At 37.2% G+C, this 23,225-nt stretch overlaps 1 protein-coding gene across 9 annotated transcripts in view; it reads right to left on the bottom strand.

Moving 5' to 3' along the window:
* LOC6529130 (poly [ADP-ribose] polymerase) overlaps positions 1–23,225 on the bottom strand; it is a 50,145-nt gene that overhangs the window by 14,620 nt on the left and 12,300 nt on the right. For 4 of the 9 annotated variants that reach the window (XM_002090105.4, XM_039377326.2, XM_039377325.2 and 1 more), the window contains 2 exons: positions 8,379–8,912; positions 4,947–5,513 (listed from right to left, as the gene is read on the bottom strand). In XM_002090105.4, coding sequence (XP_002090141.2) covers positions 4,947–5,513; positions 8,379–8,912 — 1,101 coding nt within the window. Of the gene's footprint in view, positions 1–4,946; positions 5,514–8,378; positions 8,913–18,882; positions 20,680–21,020; positions 21,564–22,170; positions 22,879–23,225 lie in introns of those variants that run through there. The other 5 variants (XR_005562042.2, XM_039377324.2, XM_039377329.2 and 2 more) reach the window with 5 other exon arrangements.

Raw genomic sequence — 23,225 nt, 5'->3', positions numbered from 1 at the left:
CCGTCACACACAGGGTTTCCCTTGCACATAGACATTTTCTCTACTGACAACAAGTTTTTCCTCACTTGCGTCCACAAGTTTTCTAAATTTGCCATCTTACAACCTATTGCCTCGAGAACTATTGAAGACCTGAAGCCAGCGCTGCTTCAGCTCATGAACTTTTTCCCAAGGGGGGACTCATTGCGACAACGAACCATCGTTGAAATCGCTCACAATCGTGTCCATGCTTTGTAACAACTTTTGTGTAAGCATTACAAACGCACCACCACTGCACAGTACCTCCAACGGGCAGGTGGAGCGTTTCCACAGCACGTTGCTGGAGCTAGCCTTGTGCATAAAAAAAGACAAGGGCTTAAGCGATACAGTCGAAATAGTAATGTTAGCCACTATGCAATATAATAAGTCGATTCACTCGGTTATCAACACCCTGATGAGCCACAGGTAGATTTCCACAATAGGATTCAGAAAGCTCAAACCGCGCTTAGGGACAGAGAAAACGCCTCGTGGCAGAATAGGGTATTCGATGTTGACAAAAAGGTGTTGGTAAAATCCAACCAAAGACTCGGCAACAAGCTCACGCCGTTGTGCGAGGAAAGAGCTGTAGAAACCGACATGGGGACCACGGTCCTTATTGAGGGGTGGGTGGTCCACAAGGACAATTTAAAATGACGCGATCAGTAGCGAGGTCCGTGTACCGCTTAATTATAAATGTTTTAGCCACTTTCCACAACCACACATGAGAAATCTGCTGAGTGTAGATTCAGCACACCTTCGGGACTTGCGGAATGCGCTGGTCGCACACCATCGAGTGGCCAGAAGCTTGGACTTCCTGGGCTCCATACTAAAGGTTGCCAGTGATTTGGAAAAGAGTAGGGTCTTAGAGGCGCGGTTGGTCGACGCGAACAATAGGCAAATAGATATCAATACCAGGATCCAGAGTCAAATCAATAAACTAACTTCCACCGTCAACTTAATTCTCAAGCCAGCAAAAGAGTAGCAAATTGACACCGGTCACTTGTATGAAACATTGCTCGCGAGAAACAGAATGCTCATGATGGAGCTTCTAAATTTAATGTTGGCCGTGACACTTGCAAAAATGAACATTGTTAGCCCAAATATTCTTGATTACGCAGATTTAAGATCAGTTTGGATGGAAGAGCCCACCAACACCCCCATAGGGGATCTCATGTCCGTAAAGGTTCTGCAATCCAATAACGCATTACACTTTATTATTAAGTTTCCGGTAATTAAGCTCACCTGTAAGAAAATTACTATTTTCCCCGTCAGTCATGAAGGAGCTAGAGCTATGCTACGTTTAGATGATGACGTTATTGCAGAGTGCAACAACAAGAACTGCACCCTCAAAGCTTGCAGCGCATCAACAAGCGCCACCTTCTGCCAGCTTTTATAAAGCAGCAAATGCGCGAGAGAACTTCATGCAGGCGGCGCGGCGCACTGCGAAATGCAACCCAGCAGCCTGGATTCCATCACCTATGTAAACAGGGCCGCCAAGGTGCAAGTGGACAACGGCTCTAAAATCCGGGTGCATGGTACGCACCTTGTTACCTTCGCCCAATATGCTGCCATTAACGGAACCCTGTACGTCAACCAGAACGGGATCCAGAACAGAGTACCGGGGGCAGCAAAATTCCCTCTGCTGAACGTCACCTCCCGCCAAAGCATGATCAGTCTTCCGTACCTTCTTCGCCTGAATGAATGAAACTTAGAAACAATCCGGAGATTCAGAGAAGAGGTCAACGACGAACGCCCCCAGCGAGTGGCACTAATCGTGGCAGCATCATGTTGCCTCTTGTTGTGTGTTGCCATATAGGCTGGCGTGAAGGCCCAGAAGGCCAGGAGATCCCCCAGACAATTGGTTGCGGAGTTAAGGTCGGCCTCCATCCTGGGGCGTAATTAACGCCGCTGCGACCAGCGTGGAAAATACGACATCAACGGCTTTCTGCAATGTAAGCATTATGCCGGATGTCAAAGCGCAACAATGTGTTTCGTTTTCATTGAAGCTCTTAATTTGAATTCTTGTATTTTTGTATTCAGTTCTTTTCTACCCTCGTAAGCAGCAGCCCCCGCTCTGTTCAATAAAGAGACATTTAATAGTTTCAACGTCGAATGTTTATTTTGAAGCCACCGGCTTGAAGAAATTGACGTAGAATTCTACAGACATAACTGTTAAACATAACATACTAGGCAATTGGTTAGTTTATACACGAACTAACATCTGCTGTAGTTGTTTGATCATACACCAATCGAAAAGTAAGCCAAAAACTACCCGTCCATAATAACCTTTTTAAGTGTTATTATACCTGTCACTCGTTACTGTTACTGTAAAAGGCTATACTAGATTCGTTAAAAAGTAAGTAACAAGTAAATGGAAGCTTTTCCGACCATATAAAGTGGCAATGGCCATGTCCGCCTGTCCGTTCGTCCGAATGAACATTGATATCTCAGAAACTATAAAAACGAGTGACCGCCTCTGCGAAGGTTTGTTGCCACGCCCACAAACCGCACAAAACTGACACGACTACACTTTTGAAATTTATTGATTGTTTTGATATTTATTTTAATTTCTTTATTAGTCTTGTAGATTTTTGCCATTTGGCAAAAAAACTTTTGTCAAGATGATGTATTATCTTAGTTGAGAATAAAAAATTTTTCGTAAATTATATGAATATGTTCGTGTGTTAATGGTGCGATTGTCACTTGTTTTACCCGGTTAAATGGCTTTTTTTTCTTTAATAGTAAAACCTTGTACCAAATGCTCCCCAACAGAAAGCTTGTTTTAATCGGTTTGGATAGCGAACAAATTATTAAAATACTATTTAGAATCAAAAAATTGTGGAATGAATGAGCAAGAGACATATAACTATCGGGAATCGACATCTTTACGCATTTAAATGCTTGTAATTGAATAATAATCTAATACAGACTCGACCTCCTTTTCCTCTTTGTTTTGCCAATTTTTAACGGCAAATAGCCAAAAATATTCGATTTTTTTTTTAAATTTTTCAATTTTCAACCACATTTTCAAACATTTTGTCTGCACTCCCGCTAGGGAACGATTTTTATACCCGTTACTAGTAGAGTAAAAGGGTATACTAGATTTGTTGAAAAGTATGTAACAGGCAGAAGGAAGCGTTTCCGACCATATAAAGTATATATATTCTTGATCAGGATCAATAGCCGAGTCGATTTGGCCATGTCCGTCTGTCCGTCCGTCTGTCCGTCTGTCCGTATGAACGTCGAGATCTCAGGAACTACAAAAGCTAGAAAGTTGAGATTAAGCATACAGACTCCAGGGACATAGACGCAGAGCAAGTTTGTCGAATCATGCTGTCACGCCCACTCTAACGCCCACAAACCGCACAAAACTGCCACGCCCACACTTTTGAAAAATGTTTTGATATTTTTTAATTTTTGTATCAGTCAAACCGCCAAAAACTGTCAGTGTTGAAGACTCTCCTTCGCACTTCCACTAGCTGAGTAACGGGTATCAGATAGTCGACTATAGCGTTCTCTCTTGTTCAGTCCATCTAGAGTCCATATATCTATACGCAGCGATAATTATATTACATTTTAGAATTCGAACTGTAATACATAGTACATAGACATTGCATCAAATGTACAAACAGTACACATCATCAAATTCGTACATAGACTATAGTTGTTTATCGCAAAAAAATGAATTTTACAGTGACAAAGAGAACAGCATTCAAATTCTGGCATGCTCCGGAAATCGTAATTTTTTTTCAAATTCGATTTGAGCGAAAGCGTATGATTTCGTTTTTAGGTGCTCTGGTAAAATAGTTGAATTCGTCCTGTGCTTGCCCGCGTCATCTGCATCTGTTGAGCGAGTTTTTTCTAAAATGACCAACACGTGGACACTTTGAAAGCAAATCTCATAATGAAATGTAATTTCACTTTGTCGTGTGAGCTATTGCGCTAATGATAAGTACAACGTCAACCCAAAAGCGGATGAAACCGGCAATAGCAATAACGATTATTCGGATAGTGATATGGACACAGATTAAATATTAAATGTTTATAATCCATCATATGCACTTAAATATTTGTTTTAATTCAAAATAAATAAAAAAACATACATCCCACATTCGATACCACAGTTTCATTTCCAAATCCAACAAAATTTTAATTTTCAGTGGAAATTGACACTGACAGTTTTTGGCGGTTTGACTGATACAAAAATTAAAAAATATCAAAACATTTCAGTCGACAAAATCTACGACGCTTAGGTATACTAGATTCGTGGAAAAGTATGTAACAGGCAGAAGAAAGCGTTTTCGACCATTTGAAGTATATATATTCTTGATCAGGATCAATAGCCGAGCCGATCTGGCCATGTCCGTATGAACGTCGAGATCTCAGGAACTACAAAAACTAGAAAGTTGATATTAGGCATGTAAACTCCAAAGAGTCTATGTCTTTGTGCAGTGCAAGATTGTCGATTAATGTTGCCACGCCCACTCGAACGCCCAACTCTGCCACGCCCACACTTTTGAAAAATGTTTCGATTTTTTTTTATTAGTCTTGTAAATCTCTCTCGATTTGCAAAAAATTTGTTAGCTACTCCCACTCTAACGCTCACAAATCGCCCAAAGCTCCCACGCCCACACTTTTGAAAAATGTTTTGATATTTTTTTATTTTTGTATTAGTCTTGTACATTTCTATCGATTTGCCAAAAAACTTTTTGCCACGCCCACTCTAAGGCCCACAAACCGCCCAAAGCTGCCACGCCCAGAAAAACTTTTTGGCACGCCCAGTCTAAAGCCCACAAACCGCCAAAAATACTAACGATCCAAAATTTCGAATTGTTCAATAATTGATCAATACCCGACACAAAAAATTGTTAGGAACATATACAGAAAATCCACTACTGATTTTGTATGCGTAGGCAAGTTATAATACTTACTTTTCCATTTTATCCGCTTTTAAAAGTTGCAATTTGTAGTAGGAGTTTTTATTTCGCTGAATGTCAGTCAAGCCCAGCACAATATTGTATTTATTTTTACCGTCCACGTAGACATGTGCGATGTCCTCAAGCCCAGTATCCGGATCAACAGCTAGGCCATCTTTTACTTTATATGTCCGTGATATTGGCATGGATTTTGTATATATACTGTTTGACTTCAAACTTTTTGTTTCCTTTGGAATTCTAGATGTTGGATCTGTTCCCCAACTACAAATACTTGTGCTATTTATATAATTAATAGCTCCGTCTTTATCAGTTTCGACAAAATCTAAAAATTCAATGGGTACAATATGTATTCCAAGCTCCTGTGCTGACTTCATACGGATAGATTTTTTTTGTACTTCTAATTCTGTTGATATTATTGCTATTGTGTTTTCCGATATTTTAACTTCAAACTTTCCGCCCAATTTTTCTATTCGACTTCTAAGATTTTTATGCTGGTCCTTTAAGCCTATAATTGAAAACTTTAAATTGTATAATGGGGGATTTATACGAGGTATTTTTGGCCTGAAATAAAAAGATAGAAAAAAAAAATATTATATAAAATTACAAAAGACACTTTAAATAAAAGGTTGCATGTCATAACGCTCAAGAGTGTTATGTCACAAGTTTTTATGTAACAAAGTTATTTCACTTTAGGTATAAATAACGCCCAAAAATATAAATTTAAATATAAAATAATACAAGAAAGTCGAGTTCCCTTGTCACGCAGCGGAAGTGGCAGTGCGAAGGAGAAATTTTAACACTGACAGTCTTTGGCGCTTTAACGCGTTAGAGGATTTTTGGCAAAGCGAAATAATACAATACTAATACAAAACAAAAGAGAACGCTATAGTCGAGTTTCCCGACTATCTGATACCCGTTACTCAGCTGGTGGAAGTGCGAAGGAGAGTCTTCAACACTGACAGTTTTTAGCGGTTTGTGGGCGTTAGAGTGGGCAGAGTTTTTTGGCAAATCGATAGAAATTTACATGACTAATACAAAAATAAAAAAATAACTAAACATTTTCCAAAAGTGTGGCCGTGCCAGCTTCGGGCGGTTTGTGGGCGTTAGAGTGGGCGTGGCAACATGGGTCAACAAACCTGTTGCGTCTATGTCTCTGGTGTCTGCATGCCTGATCTCAACTTTTTAGCTATTATAGTTCCTGAGATCCCGACGTTCATACGGACAGACGGACCGACAAACGAACATGGCCATAGCGACTCGGCTATTGATGCTGATCAAGAATGTATATACTTTATATGGTCGGAAACGCTTCCTTCTGCCTGATACATACTTTTCAACGATTCTAGTATACCCTTTTACTCTACGAGTAACGGGTATAAACATACATCCCATATTCGATACCACATTTTCATTTCCAAATCCCACAAAATTTTCCTTTTCAGTGGAAATTTTTTCCACAATTCAGTCGACAGAATTATCGACGTTAATTACTCTAACGAGTAACGGGTATAATGAAAAAATATCAAAACATAGATAATCAATCAGGGCGAAATTTACACCGAAGTATAACATAAAAAAAGTGGAAGCAAGCAAAAATACCACCATTAAAACACAAGAGGAAAAACCCTACTGTACTGCACAAACTCAGATATTATCTGATGATGATGATACACAACAAATCATCTAGTACTAATGGTAGTGCGAAAGGAAGAGTTTGAAGAAAGACAGTTTCGAAGAGAGTTTAAAGAAAAAGACACCAGAAGATCGGAGAGCGTTTGCGTGACGATTCCAGGGAAGCAATGATATAAAGCTAGAATTTCCACCAGACACCATGAAAACATCGAGGAAGGAGGTCTGTATAAGCAGGTCGAGCGCTGGAAGATGGTGACTGAAGAACCAGAATAAAAGTCAACAACGTGAGGCAAGTAAGCAGCAAGGAAGATACGGCCGTCAAAGTCAGCAAGTAAGAATATTGTTACGTCTAGACGTGTAGGAAAAAGTAAGTCACAAGAGACACCGGCTGCTGAGGAAGTAGAGGGTAGAGCACGGTTAGATTGGGGTCATGTCTGGTGTGACGTTTCGCGTCGGTTGAAAACCTACTGGCAAATCCCAACCGACGTCACTATCTTAATTGCGTTTACTACAGGAGTAGAACGAGTTTTGTTTTAGACTGGGGACTCAGGCGGCGGACCAATTCCATATAAGTCTTCCTAACAAATCAAGGAGCAGGAAAAACACATCATAACTAAACTGGAATGCTTGCAGCTATTCTCAACAAAAGCAAATTCAGAGGGGATGCCCTTTAAAATAATCAGTGGCCACTCTAATCTAAAATGGGTAAAGGAAGATTAGCACGGGGGAGTCTCAAATTCCAAGCATTCGACTTTACTTATGACTTTATTCATGATGTCGTTTTTATATTCTTTATAAAAATACAACAACTAAAGAATCACACATAGAATAGCAAGTGTCTTGAGTTAGAGGAGCTCGCTGACAAATAGCAACAATAAAAATGCAATTAATTAACAAGAGTTCAGAGACCAAAGGCCAAAATTAAAGTTCTTCGAAACTAGGGCACCCAATATAAAATACCTGTTTTTTTTTTTTTAAATGTTTGATTTTTTTTAATAAGTCCTACACAAGTTTATACATATGTATAAATCCATTTTGATATCTTCCACAGCCCAGGATCCAATAATTGGAGATTTCTTCTCATAGGATTTAAAAGGGTACGTTTAAATAAAAACAGTTTTGTATTTTTACATTTATATAAGACAAATATTTTAAATTGAATTAAAAAAAATTGAAAAGGGCAAAAAAAAAATGTAATTTTATCTTTCTGGCATGTATTTTCTGTTAACTGTAAATGTAGGTAATATATTTATAAATAATCCTGGTGGGGCAGTGATTATTATTATTTTTATTTTTCTGGCACTCGTAATATTTATTCTCTATGGGAAGAAGAAAGCGAGAGGCTTACCCAGATACCAAGTCTCAAATGACTCAGCTTAAGTTAGCAAATAAGTGTTGCTTAGGATAAGTGCATAAATAAGTCTAACATATATAAATAATTGCAATAACGAATTATACATTTACTTAAAAAAAAAAATTATTAAAATAAGTGTTGCTCAGAATAAGTGCGTAAATTAGTCTAACATATCATATAAATAATTTTAATAACGATTTATACATTTACTTTCGAAGAAAAAAAAATAAATTTTTCTAAATAATAAAAGCATTTTTAACAAGAGGGAGAGGGAGAGTTGAGCTCCTCGACTGTGGTTGTGGGATTGTGGACGTGGGAGCGTCTACTTCTTTTATAAATTTTTGTTACTTTTCTTTTTTCACACACGTATATTATTTTTAGTTTAGTTTTCTTTATTCACACACGTATATTATTTTTAAAAGCATATTGTCTATACATACCTATCCAAATCATCACTGTCTTTTTTAGTTTTTAAAAGGTTTCTTGAAAAAGTAGGTTTACTGGGAGAAAAGTTATGAAAAATCCTTGTAGAAGGAATTTTTGACACCGCATTCAAAAAATGGTATGCTGCTTTAAGTTCTTTTGGCACTTTGCAAGCCGATCTTGTTGGCTCTGCTAAAAGCTTGTTACATTTGGTCCACTCAGAAAGATTTCCATTACATATATAACTCGATTTATTTAAAGTGAACTGTGAGCTGTTGCATTCAGAACATGATTTAATAGCACCAAATGTCAGTAAATCTGCAGTTTGGTCCAATAACTTTTCTGTGTCACCAGTTACAGGTTCCTGATTATTAGACTTTAAAAGTATATCAATGTCTTTTTTCTTCATTATATTTTTAACGTCATCGCGAAACTTAAAGTAGGCATCACTTTGATCTTTTAATTGTTGTTTCCTTTCCAATTCTTCATTTGTATCTGATAATTCCATTTTAGCTCTTTTGGTTTCTGGTAATTCCTCCGATTTTATTGCTCTGTAAAACAAGTAAATATATATTATTTAAAATAAGTTAATTAATTAAGAGGGCCACCCAGTTTAGCAGGTTCAAAAAATCGTGGCAAAAAGAATTTGGCAAATCGAGAGAAATTTACAAGATTAACGAAAATGTGAAAAAATATCAAAACAGTTTTGGGCGGTCCCATAACGCCTGTTGTTGTGCCACTAATTTATGTCTCACTTGCGCTATTTGAAAGTGTCAAAAGACCCGCTTGCTAAACATAACAATTACTAATTATACCCAATATTCGTAGAGTCAAAGGGTATACGAGATTCCTTGAAATGTATGTAACAGGTAGAAGGAAGCGTTTCCCACCATATAAAGTACACATATTCTTGATCAGGATAAAAGGCCGTCCGTCTGTCCATATGAACGCCTCGATCTCAGGATAAATGTTTTGAAATTTGTTTAATTTCGTATTAGCCTTGTAAATTTTAATCGATATGCAAAAAAAACTTTATGTCCACAAACCGGATGGAACTCGACTATAGCATTCCCTCTAGTTTTATTTTAAGCCTTTAACCAAGATTTAAAGTGAGTACAATTATTATTTTTATACTCGTTACTCGTAGAGTAAATGGGTATACTAGATTCGTTGAAAAGTATGTAACAGGCAGAAGGAAGCGTTTCCGACCATATAAAGTATATATAATATATTCTTGATCAGGATCAATAGCCGAATTGATCTGGCCACGTCCGTCTGTCCGTCCGTCTGTCTGTCCGTATGAACGTCGAGATCTCAGGAACTACAAAAGCTAGAAAGTTGAGATAAGGCATACAGACTCCCAAGACATAGACGCAACAGGTTTGTTGACCCATGTTGCTACGCCCACTCTAACGCCCACAAAACTGCCACGCCCACACTTTTGAAAAATATCCTTCGCACTTACACTAGCTGAGTAACGGGTATCAGATAGTGTTTTGTGTTATACTTCGGTGTAAGTTTCGCCCTGATTGATTATCTATATTTTGATATTTTTTCATTATACCCGTTACTCGTTAGAGTAATTAACGTCGATAATTCTGTCGACTGAATTGTGGAAAAAATTTCCACTGAAAAAGAAAATTTTGTGGGATTTGGAAATGAAAATGTGGTATCGAATATGGGATGTATGTTTATACCCGTTACTCGTAGAGTAAAAGGGTATACTAGAATCGTTGAAAAGTATGTATCAGGCAGAAGGAAGCGTTTCCGACCATATAAAGTATATACATTCTTGATCAGGATCAATAGCCGAGTCGCTATGGCCATGTCCGTTTGTCGGTCCGTCTATCCGTATGAACGTCGGGATCTCAGGAACTATAATAGCTAAAAAGTTGAGATCAGGCATGCAGACACCAGAGACATAGACGCAACAGGTTTGTTGACCCATGTTGCCACGCCCACTCTAACGCCCACAAACCGCCCGAAGCTGCCACGCCCACACTTTTGGAAAATGTTTAGATATTTTTTTATTTTTGTATTAGTCATGTAAATTTCTATCGATTTGCTAAAAAACTCTGCCCACTCTAACGTCCACAAACCGCCAAAAACAGTCAGTGTTGAAAACTCTTTCCCGCACTTCCACTAGCTGAGTAACGGGTATCAGATAGTCGGGGAACTCGACTATAGCGTTCTCTCTTGTTTTTTATAAAAAAGATTCAAGTGCGATTCATTGCGTTACTTATTTCAAATATATTTCAAACTTTTGATAAAATTTTTTTATGCGCTTTGTAATTTAGTAAATTAATTAATTAGTAATTTAATATATACCGTATTGATACATTTTTTATAAATTCCCAAATAATTGTCTAACATAAATTATCAAAACAATAGTCTGCATTATTTTTACAGAAATTGTGACTTTATTAAAAAAGTGTTAAGTTAAGTTATAATGCAAAATCGTCAAAAAAAAGTTCAGAAATAAAAAACATAGATATTTCTTGTCGCATAATTTTGTCAAGTAATTGTTAGAAGGGTTACCATACAAGGCTTTGCATTAAAACATTGGGCGTTGTTTTGAGTATTCTGGAATATTGGAGTTTTTTGAAGAAACGGAAGAATTGTACTGCGTAATTTCTACAAATTAATGGACATTATTGATTTTGCCTTATGAAACTTTGCATTCATTTCCTTTTTGTGAGAGTCACAACATTTTTTAGCAGCCATATAAATACAAAAGCGTTTCCACTTAATGTCTTTCGCCGAAAAAGAAATTAGAAAGACAAACCATAAAATTAAAATATTTAAAACATCTTTCAAAAGTTTAGAGAACTCGTTTATAGCGTTATGCCCTTTACTCTTGGACTAAAACGGTATACTGGAAAAGTATGTATGTAAGAGGTACCCAATAAATTAAATGTTCGTATGTAAATATGACCCTATTGTCTGTCGTCTGTAAGAACGCATTGATTTCAGGAACTTTAAAAGATAGAAAGTTAAGATTAGGCGTGAGAGACATAGACATAGACGCAGCGCAAATCTGTTAACTGATTTTGCCTCAACCACCAGCCGCCCAGAACTGTTACACTCACGCATTTGGAAAGTGTTTTGATATTTTTTAATATTTTTGTTAGTCTTGTAAATTTTCTCCGGGTTTGCCCATATTTTTGCCACGCCCACTCTGATGCCCACAAACCGCCAAAAACGCGACAGACCGCCATATCAGTTTACTAATGGATAAGGTTATTCCGCAAGCGATACGGGACAATGTATTCGCTTACCTTGATGACCTGTTGGTATGTTCCCCTACTTTTAAGGAACATTTAGAAATTTTGACTCTATATAGTGCTTGCACCCCTTGTTCTTAAGAGGTTTCTATTCTCGATCTCTCTTGAACTTCCTTTTGATGCAACCTTTGAGGCACGCACTGGCAACAGAGATCGTCGAATTCCTCCAAACGAACTATGTATTTTCAATGAACGATGTACCAGAAGTCGAACACTTTGATAATAAAAACCAGTTTATTCTTTTTCTCAGCTGTCCAATGCGGCTCAAAGGGCACAGCGATCGGTGCTCCAATTATAGGAGCCTCGATCGCAACGAATCAGCGATATTGGGATTCCCTTCAAAGTGATCTACCTGAGTCGAGTAGCGGAAAGCATACTGAAATGTTTGGAATAAAAATGATAACCCACGGAACTACAAATCAGATTTAACTTAAATTAGAAGGCGTGCAATGAGCAGACCCATAACGAAAAGTTCGCAAATTCAAATTCATTTAAATCGTATTTTGCCCACCAATTGGTTTCTTTGCACACGTTCTGTTTCAAAGATATGGCATTTACAAAATTTTCGAAAATCAAAGAATTGACATTTAAAATTTTTTTTTTATCGCAATAACATCGTTTGCTCTCGATTTCTTACCCTTTAAATTAAAAAAAAGTTTTAGTTTGGAAAATATAACACATTAAGGGCGGAACTACCTTTAGGGGACAAAAACAAAGGTCCTTTTATGCAGTTCCTTTGTAGGGATATGAAGACAATTCTTTTTATACGTATATTTATTTATTTTATTTATCTAAAGCTAATTTAATTTATAAAACTATAACGTAACTAAGAACTAGGAACTAGCTAAGGCCTTCCGCTCGTCTAGGCTGGCAATGGTTTATACAGAGTAAGAGAGAAACATAGTTTTATATTTTATGAATTAGGTTGGAGTTTAGCAAAAAGGTTATAATTTTGTTTATGTTATCTTTCGTTGGATTAGCAAGTGCGGTTATTGGATTAATTGATTGGAAGGCAACTGTTCTATGAGGGGAAAGGGAAGGACAGCTAACTAGGATGTGATTAAATTGATGATGGTTGCAAAGAGGGCATATGTTGTAATTGGGTGTGTAGAGGACGGGGTATCTGTGGGCATCTTTAGCTGTTTTGTCGGCGTATTCGTTGCCTAATAAAACCAGCCAATGTGACAGTGGATCCATAAAAGCTTAATTTTTGGGAAGTGGATATAGACAAGGTTTTTTATGGTTAATGGTTAATGGTTATTTCGCTTAAAAGGATTGTGGAGTACGGGGTAGGTGGCCAAATTTGATTTTGTTGGTTTCGTTTGTTACGCTATAGCTTACTATACCATTGGCCATCGAACTATCTGTGTAAAGAAATTTGTGGTTGGGAATAGAATTGAAAGAGTAGTTTAAAAGTTGTGGCAGGTGTGCTGGATTTATTGTATTTTGATAGAGATGTGTATTTGTGAAACGGGGACATTGAGCATATGGCATATTGTGCGTATGACATATGTGTATTATTCGGTCAATAGTGCTGGGGTATTTAAATTTCTTTAGGGGTGTGTCGTAGAAGTGTATTAGCTTGCTGGAAGGTGTGCCAGGAGCTCTCTCCAGTGTTTCCAAGCGTCTACTTTCGATTCAATTATTAGGTTCTTACTTGGGATTGTTCTAAAAACTCCTAGTGCTGCTCTTATTGCCAAGTTTTTAGAGATCAATATCGAATTAATTATTTGGATAAGGAAGGAAGTGTTGGTGTTGTACTATATTTTGGAGGAGAGGTGTTTTATGATGTTAGGGGGTTCACAGAGGCTGTCTTTTAGATTGCCTAAGGGTCTGCCCAGTTGAATGCTGTTGATTGCAGGAATATTTATAGTACCGGTTTTTATTTTTGCATTTTTGTTTTCGACAAACTTAATTTGTTTTGGAGAGGAGATAATAGCATTAAGAAAATTGTAGGCGATTAGAAATAGAATGACTGAGATTGGGGAACCTTGCGGGGAGGGGAACCTTGAGGGGAAAGCTGTTAGATAAATTGGTTACGATATTAACTATAACCTTTCTGTTTGTCATAAAATTTAAAACATATTTAATGATACGGGGACCTAATTTCCATTCTTGGAGTTGGTGGCTAAGGAAGTGGATACCTATTTCGTCAAAGGCTTTCAAAAAGTCCATTGAAATTGTAGAGAGTTGGCGCTTAGGAGAGAGGAATCTTGTTGCTATATGGTCCACGTATAATAGACTGTCTAGAACAGATTTACCCCTTTTTAAACCGAACTGGTAGTTGTTTGGGTAAGGTGGTTGTGTATGTGCATGTATATGCTTGCTGGGATAGAGGCCGCATAAACGTTTAATATTTGCCCACATTTCGATGGGTTCGATTTGTATGTGTATTTGGGAGGTGAAATTTTGGATAGCCGTTGTCTTTGCTTCTTTAATTGCTCTTTGATTCTTCGCATTGGCCTTTTTAAATTCTAATATATTTGTTGTGTTTATGTTTCTTTTAAGGATTATCCATTTATTGTTTTTTAATTTTTTTTAGTAAAGAATGTTTAGTAAAGAACGGCCTGGGATAGGTGGAAAGTTGTGTTTTGTAGAATAGGAGTGTGTGCGCCTTTTTGTTGACGTTACTGTTGCAGAGTTGGGTTTTTGAGTTGAAGCGTGAGATTTTCAGGCATTTCATATTAAATCAGATCTTATTTACTAAGGGAAAAAAAAGTTTACTCAGTGATATATTATTGTTTATCCCACATTACCACAAGATCATTCTGCCACTAAGTTATTTTATAAAAAATTTATTTCTGACCCCACCTCAGATTTGACAACTCTTTGTTGCCGTCGGCAACAGCAATTTTCGATTTGGCAAGGGGCCGATAAGTACGACGCCAAAAGCTATCGCGAAGGTTGCCATACTGTTGGTGAACCGAAAAAGGCAGGTAAAAATACTTATAAATATAAATAAAATATAAAAGAATTTATTCATTAATTTAAAGGTGGGCCAAAAGTAATGTTTGTAAATAATGATATTTAATTTAAGTACTTTAATGGTCAAAGTGTAGTAAAAAAGTAATTGCGAACAGAGCACCTAAAAACGTTTATTGCTAAAGGGTTTCCAGTTTGCTTTTTTAAGGTTGGCATTGAAATAAGGATTGGAAAGTGGTCGCTACTATTAGGGTCGTTGTCCCATTTAGTTTCGGGGGCTAGTTCGGCAGAGACAAGCGAAAGGTCTATATGTGTGAACGTGTTGTGAGTTGAGTAGTGGGTAGGGGATTTGTCCTTTAGAAGAATATAATCTGAAAGGTCTAAAAATTTGGCGATAGTGTTCACTTTAGTGTTTGCTCTGGGGAATGCCAGCTCTAAAAGTCGCCAAGAACGTTTTGTAGTTTGTTAAGGCGGAATTGATGATTGGGTAAGATGTTGGAAGAAATTGTGGTGGAGTTAATTTTTAAATTGATCGAAATACCGATCGTTTCGAGGACAGAGTTTTGTTGGTGCTGTGTGTGGGAGATAGATTTGTGCACTAAGATGCCTGTACCACCGATTGCATTCGATCAGAAGGTGCAGTAAATTTTAAAGTTTATGGGGATAGGGAGGGATAAGGTGTGGGATATGTGGGTTTCCTGAAGGGCAATGATGTGGGGTCTAAACTTTTTAAGTAGTATTCCAAGAATTTTAAGGGCAGTTTTGTTGTCGCAGTGGTTTGTAATTTTGTTTGCTATCAATTCTTGTTGTGCTTTGAATAATAGGCAACTCCTGTTTATGGAGTTGTGGAGGTATGTGGTTTGATCTTTGCTTATACACATTTCGGTGGTGTAAGTCGAGGTGGTAGTCGTCTCCGCAGTTGTAGCACGTTTTTTATTTTTACAAGTTTTGTACAAATTGCCGAATCCGAAGCAGTTATTGCATCTAGTTGGCAAATGAATATACTCGCGTACTGAGGTTCTTTGCTAGCCAATGATTACATATCTGAATATGTACTTGAGAGTTGAATATACGAGGGTCGTTTGATAAGTCCGTGACTTTTTGAATAAAATATATTTTTTTCGTCAAAGAAGCGTTTTATTTCTCAACATAATCTCCTTTTAGCTCTATACATTTAGTCCAGCGTTTTTCCAATTTTTTTATTCCTTCCAAATAATAGGTTTTCTCAAGGCCCTCAAAATAGTCGTTTGTTTCTGTGATGACCTCTTCATTTGACCCGAATCTCTTACCGCCGAGCCATTTCTTCATGTTTGGAAACAAAAAATAGTCACAGGGGGCTAAATCTGGAGAATATGCTGGATGGGGTAGCAGTTCGTAGCCCAATTTATGAAATTTTGCCATGCTGACTACACACGTGTGCACCCGTGCATTGTCCTGATGGAACAGCACTTTTTTTTCGCCAAATGCGGTCGTTTCTGCTTCAAATCAATATCGAATCTGTCCAAAAGCTCTGAATAATATTCGCCGGTGATCGTTTTACCCTTTTCAAGGTAATCGATGTGAATGATACCTTGTGCATCCCAAAAAACTGTGGCCATGACCTTGTTGGCCGACAGACCCACCTTGGCCTTCTTTGGTGCACGTTCACCCGGAGAAACCCACTGTCTTGATTGTTCTTTGGTCTCTGGTGTGGTGTGGTGGATCCATGTTTCGTCTACGGTAACGAAACGGCGCAAAAATTCGTTTGGATTGCGGTTGAACATCGCCAAACACTCCTTTGAAATGGTCACACGGTTGCGCTTATGGTCGTGTGTGAGCAATCGCGGCACCCATCGCGCGGAAAGCTTTTTCATGTCCAAATATTCATGTAAAATGTGGTGTACCCGTTCAGTTGAGATGCCTACAGCCTCAGCTACCTCACGCACTTTCATTCTCCGATCATCCAATATCATTCCATGGATTTTGTCGACGATTTCTGGCATGACGACCTCTTTTGGGCGACCTGAACGTTCGGCATCACTTGTACTGGTACGACCACAACGGAACTCAGTAAACCATTTCTTAACCATTGAAATTGATGGTGCAGAGTCCCCATAATATTTATCAAGTCTTTCCTTGGTTTCGGTGATGGATTTTTTACGCAAAAAATAATGCTTAATTAGCACACGAAATTCACTTTTTTCCATTTTCGTTAAAATTCACGAGATCGTCTGCTTTCAATGCCTATAAAACGCAAACCAAAAAACGCAGCTTTCTCAAAATTTTACAGTCAGCTGTTAATCGATAACTGCTGACAGGAGCAGTGTTGTATTTAGAGCAGGTGCGCGGCAAATACAAAAAGTCACGGACTTATCAAACGACCCTCGTAACAAGGCTGGTTTCGTTGAGACTGTCGTTTTCTTTTTTCAAAATCTTTTTTAAATCGGTTACTTCTTGATGTGCAAGTTCTCTTAGGATTATATTTTCCCCTATTTCTTGCAGATCATTTGAGTAGATTAACCCTTTTGTTGAGTTAAGAGAGCTGTGAAGACTTACGGAAACGTTGATGATGGGAGCAAAAGCTGCAGAAGTCTTTTAGCTTCAAGGCTGTTTTTGGTTTTGATTAGATTTTTGCATTTTTCGACTTCTTCTCCGCAGGCAAAATCAATTTTTTTTTGATTAGAAATGCAGAAACGTTAGAAAGGTCGAGAATTAGGTCGGATCTGGATATAATCATGTATTTGGGTCCGGGGAAATTTAGAAGAACGGTGTTATTGGTGGTGGGTTTTTGTGGGCCTCGATCGGGCAGATAACCCATCTTGCTTTTTATATGTCTCGTAGGTTATTTCTTGGTTGTTACAATTCACTGGTTCTGGTTGTAACGGTATATATTGAGAATTGTTGTTAGTTTGGGTAGGTTGCTTACTAAACTAACTAAACTAATTACTACTAAACTAAGACGACTTAGAATTGAGTAGGATTGAGAATGTTTTAAATATATAAAATATATATTTAGAATGGTGCCTAAGGTAAAAAATTTTTGTTTGTTTCAAAAGTGAAAATATCGCCGCTGACATCATAATTTGTGCTGGCCACAATTTTAGTCTTAAGTCAACAAACCATAAATTTTCTTTCTCGAGAGGATTTCGTCTTCGATAAACTAAAATCTTTTTGACCAAAATCAAATTGCGCTACGTAGAGTCAGGGGTGCCTGACTCTAGTCCTGCCTCAATTCGTCCCGCGCCAACAACACCCTTGCGTCGTTCTGTCGGCCCATTGTTCTCGTCGCATCCCCCAGACATCCGCACCTTTTTTTCTACGCTAAACATTGGGCCAGCAAGCCGATTTTTCGACAAAAATTCAAATTTTTCATAGAAAGTAAACCTGTTTTAATAATACAATTTGAATAGTATATACTTCGACTAAAATTAATCAAAAAATTTTAGTTGTTTTGATGCATTCCTGAAATTTTGGCAGCCCTTCTAAGTCACCTGTTTGATTGCATGCGTGCCAAACTAAAAAGCGCAGGAAAAATTTTGTTGAATTGCGAGCGCGCCAAAATTTTTGTGGTTTAACCAATTTTTACAAAAATTATGGAAAAGAGGGACCAAGGTATGTAGAATATTTGTATTAAAAAAATGTCGTTCATGTTTGTTTATGTGTATTTTGTGTGCGTTTATTCGTGTTGTCCAAAGGAAAAAAAAAGCTAGCCTGCTAACCCGTCTTTTGTGGAGTATAACTCATTTTGTGCCAATTTGTGCAAAAAAGTAATTATGTGTCATTATAGTGCAAAGTGTATATAAACTAATTTTAAAAATCTTGTTTGCTCCTTTTTGCTCCGTTGGGTATAATCCTTAATATTACAGCTGTGGTTGAGTTCGCCTATGAGCAAGACGACTTAGACGCCCACCTAAGCTACTAGCTGAAATTTTAGTTCTTGATGAATCCCACATTGCATATTTTAGCAATATTTTAATTGCTATTTCTTGTGACCTACCAATTGATCCAACACAATTTAAAAAATATTGCCAGAAAACCATAATTCGATATATGTCCGTGTATCAATGGTTTCCATGTCGGCAACGGTCCATGCACGGCTACCAAATAATAGAAGCATCAATCCTTCCATTAGGTGTTCTTGACGAAAACGCCTCAAAGGCTCGCAATAAATACTATAAGAGTGATAGGAGGATACATGTTCGAAAGAGTACACGGCAGAACAACATGTCAGACGTTTTCCACAGAGCAATGGATTCCTCAGATCCTCTTGTGTCGAGCATCTATCTAACAAAAAAAAAGAAAAATAAACTACCCTTACCAGTAGACGTAATCAAACTTTTGAAATCATCAAACTTGCCAAATTTTATTAACATGAACAATAATAACAATGTTCCCGATTTTGATGCTAACAATAGTGATAGCGATTCAGATTCTGACTCTGAAATACGTTTTCAATAGATCTTGATGTAGAACACGACTTTTATAAACATTTTTAAATGTAAAATACTTATTTATATTCATTTGCATGCATTGTTATTTTTTAGTTATTAATATTAAGGTTATGTGTTAAAAAAAATTAATTTAAAACATTTGCTGAATTTAATGAGTGCTAGCATTATTAATTACCGTACAATAAAGAAGAAGAGGAAACCTATCTCATATGGGCGGCTAGGGAAGGCGTGGTCAGATCGGTCTGAAACTTGGATATGTTTTTATATGCAACGACACTATCATTTGTAAGAAATTTCAAGAATCTAGCTTTAAATCTTTAATTTTCGTCGAAAAATCGGCTCGCTGGCCCAATGTGCGCTGTGACGAATTCTCACAAATACGACCGAAGAAGCCCACATGAAGACCACCCAGCTAAGAGGCTCTTTTGTACATATTAATTAAAAGTAATTATTTCATTAGAAAGATAAACATTTCATGTGGAGTTCATTTGGTTAACTTTAACTAGGATTTCGGGAGATTATAAGTAAGAAAAAAAGTTTTGTAATTTATTTTATAAAAATTTGAAAGGATAAAAATAGTCCGAATGGGACACCTAAAGGAATTTTGAGAGTACTTAGTAAAATAGTTAATACACACATATAAGCGTATATTTGTAGGATAGAAATAACACTGCAACTGTGCGAGCCGTTTTACCCTCGTCTTCTTCTGTGATTCCGCCAGCTGCTGGAAGATCGGAGATGGTGGAGAATCGAACCGGATCCGTCCACTCCCATTTTGCCTGCTCTTTGAGAAAGGGTTTCAGATTGACGTGAGTTTTATTAAAGAGTTACTTGATATGAACTTCGAAGGTCCTCACAGTCTGCTGAGCAGCGTTGTTCTCGCCACGTCCTTCCCTCGTCGTCCTTCCGTTTCAGCTCGAATAAGATCTAGGATTTTATGGTGACAGGGCTGCAACGTGTCGTCCTTTTGGTCTAACCGAATCTCGGAACTACCGTTATGACCGCTCCTGTCCCAGGACACCAAAAAATTACTTTACAATCCTTTTTTTACCACGTCTGGTCCTTGCCGTCTTCTCCTACAGTATCTTTACTGTGTGAATCTAAACGTTGCACTTTTACTCCTGATGCGGTTTTTTACTTGATTGGATGCGTGGCCTAACTTCTCGTTGATTGGTCCGCGTTCTCACTTACTGGTTTCTCGTTGAGAGAAAAGTGGCGCATTCTCACTGAGTGGGTCCTGAGCTGCGCTTGCGCGGTACCTTTATAGGCCGCGGCGATCCCTTAATTTGCTGTACCTCGGTCAAGTCAAGCTTTTGCAGGGTTGGCTTCTAATTCAAAAGACTTGTTTAGAGTGGGTTGTTTCTGGAGAATGCATACAATCCACGAATTTAGTATTGCCTGACGTATCTGTTCCACTTAATAGGAATTCTCATAACTAATTGGCCCCCCACTGGTCTTGCCTGTAAAATTTTCGTACACTAATGGAATATTACAGCCATCTCACTTACTGCACTCGCTTACACCCTTTACTGACCAAGGTGAACTTCGAGTAAACGGTCGGCTGAAGAACTATCTGTTGGCTTTCAATGATCGAAACCCAATCATCATTCTGAAGGATCACTCGGTTACTATAACCATTTTAAATCACACTCGTCTCAGCATAGATCGGTCCAAATTTTGGTCTATTGGGAGGAACAAAACAGTAAACAAGGCAGTATAAACAAGTGCGTCAGATGATTTTGAACAAAACGTCGCTTAGTTGAGCACATAATGTATATCTACCAAAGAATGCGAGTTGATCAATCAAGTGAAAGCCCTTCTATGTTAAATATCTGGGGTAGCTAATTATTGATCAACGAATTTGGCCTATATTGATGTAAAACTTATTATATACGAATTTTAGTATCCTTGTTGCGCTTGCGCTGCGACGTAAGTATCTTTATCTTTTAACGCCAGAGGCAGTCACAGTTAAAAACAGTTAATACAGTTTACACGCCAAAAATAAAAAACCTTAAATAAAGCATTTTTAAGAGTTCCATGAACTTTATTCATATTTTTTATTTTATTCTTAAAATTGGTTTTGTTTTTGTTAAAGCTTAAAGTTCTTCTTGCAAAACTAATTGGTTTATTATCTTGTGTAAATACTACTACTACTAATACGACTACTATGGCAAAATTGCTATCATGAGTAAAAACTTGATATGTTTTTGTACAGTCAACCGAAATAAGAATTGTGTCATTCATGATATAGGTTTTTAGTTTTTTGAAAGATTTATTATTTTAGATTTTTTTTTTTTTTTAGAAATATTGAACTTAGAAATATTGATACCAGCATAATCATAAAAATGATTTAATATCTTTATATGCTTTCGATTTCTATGTTTTCGATTATTGCCAGCATTGGTGACACAGCTTTCGTTATCTATGCAGAGCAGCTGCGTGAGCATCTAAGCTCTCCTCTCTCGCGAGTTCTTTCTTTCACTTTCGCCCATTAGTTTTGCTGTTCGCTTTGCACTTAAGTCAAAACTCGCTTTTGTAACACTGCGCGCATCGATGCCAAATTTCGCTGAAGTAAATAAAACATAATACTTAGAAATCTCTACAAGGAAAACGCCTTTTTTCTCAAAAATAGCTAATAAAAAAAGCTTATTAGCTCAACAACATGTCGTTTTTATTTTTTTTATTGGGTTGTATATTATCTGAAATTATGTTGACTAAAAAAGATTTTATTTTTTAAATTGGCATTGTCTAACTTCCTTTAGGGAGTCCAAATCTTCAGCTAGAGATGTTGAGTAGAAAAAAATCATCTAAATATACAAGGCAATGTTTGTTAATGCGGTCTTTTACGACGATGTATATGCAACGTTGGAAAGTGGCTGGGGCAATTTCAAACCAAATGGCATGCGAGTAAACTCGTAGTGACCGTGATTAGTCAAAAATGCAGATGGACTTTGGGTCCATTTTGGTTTGGTGAAAATCTTTCGCTTACTCGATTCTTGTAAAGTATTGGCATAATCCGACTTAATCTAAATCTCATTCATGTTCGAAATTGGGAAATTATTGTTTATGGTTATTTCGATCAAGTTTTTGAATTTTGTTTTGCCAGAGGCATCAATCTTTTAGGAAACAATGCAATAGGGGTATTCGCTTTCACGTATAATGCCTTGTTGTAGCATTTTTTTAAATTAGATTGTTAACATCTGCTTCATTAGCAAAGGGATATGAATAGGATCTTTAATAATTGTGTCAGCTTATACTTTTCATCATTGTTTAATTGATCTAGTCGGTATATGTGGTCTGAGTAAAAGTCATTGTTTCATGCGCAATTTATTTCAGCTGTAAAATGGTTTTGCTTTGAAATTTCTTGATGGATTTCATATAACTCAAGTTTTTAATAAGGAAATGTTTTTTTTTATTGATAACTGTTTTTTCGTAAAAAGGTCTATACAACTGATATTTTCCATTAATACTTTTCTTCCTAACAAAATGTAATAAAATGGTGAAAACGAATGAATATAGGTCTTCTGTTATTGATGGAATAGTCCATTGGCTGAAAGATTTACAAAATTATTTAATTTTGAATAGCTCGTCTACTTCGGAACACTATTTGCTTATCGTGAACTTGATTATTGAAAATGTTTGAGATCATCATGTTTATTGCTGAATAATACCGACTATGTATAGATAGGTATTTGTGATTGTTCAACATGATCTCTATGAATTGGTGGGTTCCCAGGCTGGTATTGGCTGATTTGTTAAGTTAAATAGGACTTCTTCCAGCGTTGATCCAGAATCCAAATGGATGATTTAAATAAGACTTATTCCGGTGATGATACAAAATCCGTTGGAGCCCTTGACTTCGCCCCCTAAGGTTTAGCAAGCTAGCAGTGAATTATTTCAAATAATGAGAACATTTTGACTTAAAGCCGGAGCAATGCAGCGATTATTTCAAGAACTTGGCAAAGACTAACCAACTCACAATCTTCAAATTTAAGTTTACCCTTCGCAACAATGCATCGCGCCACCAAGATATGAGCGGCAAGACGACTCAGCATTTAAATAAGAGGTGTCCGCTTTCTGCAATCGGACGTTCTTAGCGCAGAGCGCTGAACTTGATTCTTGCAAGTCAGCCTTGTTTCTACAGAGCTACTTAGTTACTAGGGTATATGAAATTACTTAGATGTTAACTTATACGTCTCATTTTGTATATACTTTATTGGATCTTCGT

The sequence above is a fragment of the Drosophila yakuba genome, unplaced genomic scaffold (genome assembly GCF_016746365.2).
Source record: "Drosophila yakuba strain Tai18E2 unplaced genomic scaffold, Prin_Dyak_Tai18E2_2.1 Segkk4_quiver_pilon_scaf, whole genome shotgun sequence".
Lineage (NCBI taxonomy): Eukaryota > Metazoa > Arthropoda > Insecta > Diptera > Drosophilidae > Drosophila > Drosophila yakuba.
Note: the sequence above shows the minus strand (reverse complement) of the source record. Positions and strands in the feature narration are given on the sequence as shown.